This window comes from Medicago truncatula, chromosome 2 (assembly GCF_003473485.1).
Source record: "Medicago truncatula cultivar Jemalong A17 chromosome 2, MtrunA17r5.0-ANR, whole genome shotgun sequence".
Classification (NCBI taxonomy): Eukaryota; Viridiplantae; Streptophyta; class Magnoliopsida; order Fabales; family Fabaceae; genus Medicago; species Medicago truncatula.
Window position 1 is genome coordinate 43,376,484 of NC_053043.1, and position 7,470 is coordinate 43,383,953.

Here is a 7,470-nt window from a genome sequence, read left to right on the forward strand (position 1 = left end):
ATTTAAATTTGTCTATAGAAAAAGTCTTCCGCACTCTGCTAAAACTCTGGTATCAGAGAAAACCTCGTTCCTAAATAAATAAAAAAATAAATTAAAAAAAATTAAAATTAAAAAATCTTATGACGTCAGTTAACATTTTAACCGACTTAAAAGGTCATGGGTACAAATACCCACCATAGCGAGATGGGTACACAAGTTGTCACCATATCTCAAATATATTTCAATTTATTTTTAAATCATAGAATCCATATCGATCCTACTAGTGTATTTAAGATAATTTTCTACCACCTTGTATAATACTACTCATTTCCAAGATAATAGAATTTACATTATTTTACAGAGAAATTTTAATACGGATTATCATTAAAAGTGGCCTATTGTGAACTAATACTTAAGAAATGTTTAAAATTTCAACCCCTCCTTTGATATAAAGTTCGGATATGGATACGAATGTGGGTACAATACGATACAGGTTAAGATACGTTAACAAAAAATTTATATAAAAATTTATATGTATGTAAAATACTTGAAAAAAATGAACATTGATTACTCTTCATTATTATAATATTATAAAACTAACAATTTTGTAAAAATAATACATATGATCAAAATAAAAAAAATGTAAAGTTTTCTTATAAATCTTATTATATTTCATATGTAGGGATATCGAGAAAAATATCATTAAAAGAACTCAACATAAATTTTGTCTAAGATTGATAACTAAATCACCTCCCTCTCGTTACCTTCATCCACGAGAAGTATAATTTTAAGTGGTTCATCGAAAAACAATTTTATTGATGCATGTCTAAAATTGAATCATATACATCTCTACTGAATTTTTACAACATTGTCTTACTTTTTTACCTTTCATCTTTGTTTAGATTACATATATGTGAAATATCTTACAAGTATCATTGTGTATCTGTAGAACATCATATAAGTAACCAATAAAATATATTTTTAAAATTAAAATAAATTTTGATACTTCGTAGATACATATCTGCAAGTATCCGTATTGAATATCGGTATCCGTATTAGTGACTTGATTGATTTGAATTTGATTTAAACAACGAAAAATAAATATATAACTCTTATTAAACCAATATTGATCAAATCACCATTTTAATCATGATGATGATAAATATTAAATATGATAAGAGTCATGAGTTTTTAGTTTCAAAGAACATCGTTTATCGTATTTAAAATTTCTGATATTTTAAATAATGGTTTACGGTTGACCACTTATAAAAGTGGTCTACCTAATAAGCAACTTTTATTTTTCCATAATAAAGTTGAAAAAAGTATTAAAATGAGTAATTTTTTTGACTCAACTAATGTAATCTATGCAACCACTTGATGAGACTAGTTTATTTATTATGTTGGAACATGTATGTTCTTCTTCTTCACTCAAAGTACCTTTTTGCACTTGTTGGGTTTTGTCCTACTGCTTTTACCAACTTTTCTCACCTGGGTACCCATCAAAATGTAATCTTTATTCCATTTCAATAACTTTTCATTGTGTATGAACAAGTTTTAATCTTTATGCTAAAAAAATTATTGGGTTGCTTGAAAATTGAGTAAAAAATGAAGCTTTTTATGGTTTTGTACCTTATGATTTGGATTTGGGTAATTCTCTTTTGTGGTATTACTGTTCATAGTGAAAGGCCTGAAAGTGTAAACATTGGAGCAGTTTTCACCTTTGATTCAGTCATAGGTAGAGTTGCAAAGGTGGCTATGGAAATGGCTGTTTCTGATATCAATTCTGACCCTACAATTCTTAGTGAGACTAATCTCAACTTGATAATGAAGGATGGTATGTGTAATGCTTTTCTTGGATCAACTGGAGGTAACAAGCTTCAACCTTAACACTACTTTTCTTGTTCTTTCTCTCTTTTTTGGTTTTTAAGTTTAAATGATGCATTGAGATGATAAAACTTTTGAGTATATGCTATAAAAATGTGAAGTTTGATATTTACTAGTATATAGTATGTTATGTTAGAGACAATGTTTTTGATGATTAGATTATGTCACTTTAATTTGTTGATTTTTATTTGCTTTTAGGATTTAGTCTAGTTATGTTTTTTTATTTATTTATTAGAGTTTTAAGATGCAGTGGAACAAGAAATTCATGACCTTTTTGCCATTTCTAAGTTTAAGCTTCAAATTTGTTAGTTTCCTATATTGTTGACTTGTTTCCTTTTAAATTCTCAGCCAATATTTAAATTTTTCTAGTCTGTTGGATCAAGCTTTATTACCTATGAAACACCGACAAATAGATGACACATTGACACCAGTAATAATTTGAGAAAGCAAAATATTTGGATGTTACCACGCGTGCCTTTAATGTGAAGTGTTGGTGCAACATAGTTATTGCTCTTTGGATGAGATTTTTCCAAATTTAAATCTGCAATTGTATAATTTCTACGTCTGATTTGAACATTATCTGTTGACAGCTTTTCAAGTACTTGAGCAAGGGGTTGCAGCCATAATTGGTCCACAATCATCCGCCATAGCTCATTCGATTTCTCAAATAGCCGATGCAGTCCATGTTCCCCTTATTTCATATGCTGCAACTGATCCAACCCTATCATCCCTTCAATTTCCTCTCTTTTTCCGTACTATACAAAGTGACTCAGAGCAAATGGCCGCAATGGCCAATCTGATCGACTTTAACGGATGGAAAGAGGTCATTGTTATATTCTTGGATGACGATTATGGAAGAAACGGAATATCTGCTTTGAGCGATGAACTTGAAAAAAGGAGATTGAAACTAGCTCACAAACTACCTTTAAGCATTCACTACGATCTAGATGAAATCACTAAGTTGCTCAATCAATCCAGAGTATATAGTCCTCGTGTTTTTGTCGTTCATGTTAACCCAGATCCGAGATTGAGAATTTTTTCCATTGCTCGTAAACTTCAAATGATGACTAGTGACTATGTATGGCTTGCCACAGATTGGCTCTCTGCTACCTCACATTCATTTTCGTCAGCAAATCAGAACTCTCTTAGCATTGTCGAAGGAGTTGTTGCTCTTCGTCAACACGTTCCGGATTCTAGAAAGAAAAGAGATTTTATTTCTCGATGGAAAAAAATGCAAAAAGGTGTAGCAAATACTAGTTTGAACTCCTATGGATTTTTCGCTTATGATACAGTTTGGACAGTTGCACATTCAATTGATAAATATTTGAAAGTATATAATAACATTACTTTCTCTCTTCATGAAAACAATATGGTACCGCATACGGAAGGAATTGGTATTCAGTTTGAGAAGCTCAAAGTCTTCGCTGGTGGATCTGATCTTGTTAACATATTATTACAGTCAAATTTTAGGGGCCTGAGTGGTCAAATCCGGTTTAGCTCGGACAGAAATATCATTAGTAGTGGCTATGATGTTATCAATATCAATCAGATGAAAATTAATAAGGTTGGTTATTGGTCTAATCACTCAGGATTTTCTGTTCTACCTCCCGAAGTTCTTGCGAAAAAGAAACATCGCAGGGTTTCCGTAGATCAGAAGCTTGGCAATATAACTTGGCCAGGTGGGAAAACAGAACGACCGCGCGGCTGGGTGATTGCTGATAATGCGAAGCCGCTGAGAATAGGAGTGCCAAAGAGAGCAAGTTTTGTTGAATTTGTAACTGAAGTACAAGAGATTCATCAGATGCAAGGGTATTGTATCGATATCTTCATGAAAGCCTTGGAATTTATTCCGTATGAAATTCCGTTTGTATTCAAGCCTGTTGGAAACGGTAAAGCAAATCCAAATTATGATGCACTTGTCAAAAAGCTTGATGAAAATGTAAGTGAAGACTTGCCATTTGTCTCAAAATTCGCCAATCAATGATTTATTAGATACTAGTTATTCGTGAAATCGTGCTTTTATGTGTTCAACAACAATGCTTTTATATGGAAGTTTGTTACAGGTATATGATGCAGTTGTTGGAGACATTGCGATTGTAACAAACCGCACAAAAATTGCGGACTTTTCTCAGCCTTTTGCATCGTCAAGCCTTGTTGTAGTGGCTCCTATCAACAGTTCAAAATCAAATGCTTGGGTATTCCTCAAACCATTCTCCCCAGATATGTGGTGTATTATTGTTGCATCATTTATGATGATCGGAGTGGTTATATGGATTCTTGAACACCGAGTCAACGATGACTTTCGTGGTCCTCCTAAGAGACAACTTGTAACAATGTTTATGTAAGCCATTTTTAGTAACTTCATGCAATTTTCCTATATAATTATTTTGATTATCTTGTGTTTAAGATTATAACTCCATGCATTTTATTTCTTTTTCAGGTTCAGCCTCTCAACCCTGTTTAAGACAAATAGTAAGAAAAATTCCAAACTCTAATAGTTCCTTTATTGCCTTTTTTACTTTCTAGAGGTCATCGTATATTTGTACTTGAATTAGTGCATTTTTAATATCTACATAGAAGCTTCATTTACCATAGTCAATGCAACAACGCTAGGTCTTGTTTGGATAACAATTTAGTTAAACACTTACAGAAAAAATAATTTAGATAAGTGTTTCTTGAACAAAAATCTACTAAGCGCGTGGAATTAAGTCAAACTGTTTTCATATAAGTTATAAGTTGTTTTCATAAGTTATCCTGGAGAGCGTGTGGAGTTAAGTCAAAAACAATTTATGAACATGTCATAAGCTATTTCTATACCCTCCCAAACAGTCTCACAAGTGCTTATATTAGTAGATAAACTTAAATAAGTCGATCCAAACAGGCCTCTAGACAACTGGTTTCTTTTACGTACATTATGCACAGATAATATTATTCAACTGGTGTCTTTTACTTACATCAATCTAACAAACTCTCGCATTGTCTTCAAATCAGATAATACCATAAGCTCACTTTCTAAAATGGTGTTGATAGTATGGCTTTTCCTACTGATGGTGATCACTGCTAGCTATACAGCAAGCTTGACTTCAATTCTCACAGTGGAGCAGCTTTCGTCGCCGATCACAGGAATCGATAGTTTGATTGCAAGTAACTGGCCTATTGGATACCAAGTAGGGTCATTTGCTTACAGTTATCTGACAGATAATCTTTATGTATCAAGTTCAAGGCTTGTTTCCTTAGGCTCCCCTGAGGAATATGCTGTAGCACTTCGGAATGGACCGTCCGGTGGTGGTGTAGCAGCTATCGTAGATGAGCTTCCGTATGTTGAGTTATTTCTGTCAAAAGAAACTGATTTCGGTATTATTGGTCAGCCGTTTACTAGAAGCAGTTGGGGATTTGTAAGTGCTATCTAACTAGATCTTCAAAGTAATTATGTACATGATTAAAATGAAGTGCTTCAGATTTCCCTACATCATTGGTAGAATAGATTGTTAGGGATGTATGTTTTTTAATAGGAAAAATTCTAACAACAAATTTATTTCCCAATGTTATGTATACCTCAGAGCTATTTTGATACAAAGGCTAATCTTTGTGCTACAAATCTTTCATTAAAATATTCCAAGAGAGAATTGCGGGATATTTCATGCAGTTCTGCTAACATAACATTATATTTTCATCATCTTGTAGTTCTGTTGTGTATGACTCATATTCGCTGATATGTGGACATATATTTGATAAGTGGTTTGTTGATAACCTTTTTTCTTGTCATTCATTGGTTAGTTATAAGGTAGTTTAGTTCGGTTTGTTTCTGTTATTGTTTGTTAAGGGATATTGGGAGTTATTCATCTTATTTATAATCCTTTGTAATATTTAGTTCAATCAATTGATTAATAATGGGTTAATTCAGAAAGTTTATTTTTCATTCATCAAGTAATAGCATACGCTCAAGCGTAGCGAATATTTCATCATAGAAAACTATTATGCCACTCTAATTTGGTCCGTATTATTTAAACACAACTTTGTAGCCCTAACCATTGCATAATAGAAAAACTACAACGATCACTCTTGTCAGAGACAGACACAATTGGCCGAACTCCATGATCAATTGTTGTGTTCTCGTTCGTTTAATTATCTGTTTACTTAGAGTCAGGTGTGCTATTCTAACAGGTTCGGAACAATGAACACTGTGAATCTTCTGGGTGATCTTAATTATTTTTGTTATGAAATGATTATTTGAGGCACTTCCTAACTTATTGTGCAACAACATTTCAGGCTTTTCAAAGAGAATCTCCTCTTGCACTTGACATGTCAACAGCAATTCTAAAACTAGCCGAGAGCGGAGAGCTTCAAAATATACATGAGAAATGGTTTTGTAAGATGGGTTGTCCTGGTGAAAGGAAACGCAACTCTAAACCTGACCAACTTCACCTGAGCAGCTTTTGGGGTCTATATCTCTCGTGTGGTATCATCTCTGTCGTCGCGCTTGTTCTGTTTTTGCTGCGAATGATTAGCCAATATGTTGGCTTCAAACAAAGTCAAAACGAAGTGGTTGCTTCATCGTCAAAACCACCAGAAAGTCATTGTTCGCGGGTTGTTGTTAACTTCTTTAACTTCATTGATAAAAAGGAAGATGCCATCAAGAAAATGTTCACTCAATGTGACAATCCTCATAACCCCAACTCAGAATTATGATAGTGACAATAATGATAATCATGTATATAGTATTTGTAAAATTTCAAATATTTCGTAAGTATTTTTTTTCTTCTCTTTTTCTATAAGTTCCTCCTCTTAAGGATGGTTTGCTAAATAACCCGAATCAACAAATATAACATGTTGTGATTATCAACAAAAAAAGATGTAACATGTTGTGAAATTATATACCTGAGTTACTACTTCACCCCCCACCCCCACACAAAAAAAATGTCCAAAGAATTCCAAGCATTTTCAAGCTGTGGATGCTGCCATTCCATGACTTTGCAGTAGTTTGATGAATAAACATGTTTGATTCTTAGCGAAAATCACCAATTTAGTCCATCAAACCGTATGGATTAGACAATTTAACAACATTCTAAAATAATTTATGACATTGAATTTTTTTAATTATATATATATTAGGGGGAATTTTTTTTTTAATTATATGTATGTTAGTGTTCACTTTATGAAATAGAAGGTTTGTTATTAGAAAAAGAGAGGAGCATCATATCACTTATAATACGTGACAAAATAGCGTATGAGATTTAAAAAATAGCAAAAGAGACGTTGGGATAATTAAGAGGTTTTGGACCTAGGGTAAAAAAATCTTGGTGGTGGAATGACAAGGTTCAGAGTAAAGTTCAAATCAAAAGGGAGTGCTTTAAAGATTCGTCTAGGTGTAAAAATGATGAAACTTGAGATAAATATAGGATAGCCAAAAAAGAGACCAAGAAGGCGGTTGATAGATTTTTGGCAAGTGTACCAATAACTATCGAAGTAGTAAAAATATCGTTCCCACGAGGACTGTGTTAATCTCAATTCAGCAATAAAGTTAATATTTAGGATGTGTAAATTATTTTAGTGCCTGAGGCAGTAATTTTGGTTTGCATAAAATTAAATAAACAGAATATAAAGATA

At 32.8% G+C, this 7,470-nt stretch overlaps 1 protein-coding gene across 1 annotated transcript; it reads left to right on the forward strand.

The window, feature by feature from the left end:
• Window positions 1-1,355: 1,355 nt before the first annotated feature.
• LOC11413223 (glutamate receptor 3.7) lies at window positions 1,356-6,714 on the forward strand. Its single transcript, XM_003596947.4, has 6 exons — window positions 1,356-1,846; window positions 2,454-3,802; window positions 3,927-4,204; window positions 4,304-4,335; window positions 4,855-5,258; window positions 6,133-6,714. The coding sequence occupies exons 1-6, from the start codon at window positions 1,585-1,587 to the stop codon at window positions 6,550-6,552; spliced, it is 2,745 nt and encodes a 914-aa protein (XP_003596995.1). The 5' UTR covers window positions 1,356-1,584; the 3' UTR covers window positions 6,553-6,714.
• The last annotated feature ends 756 nt before the right edge of the window (window positions 6,715-7,470 follow it).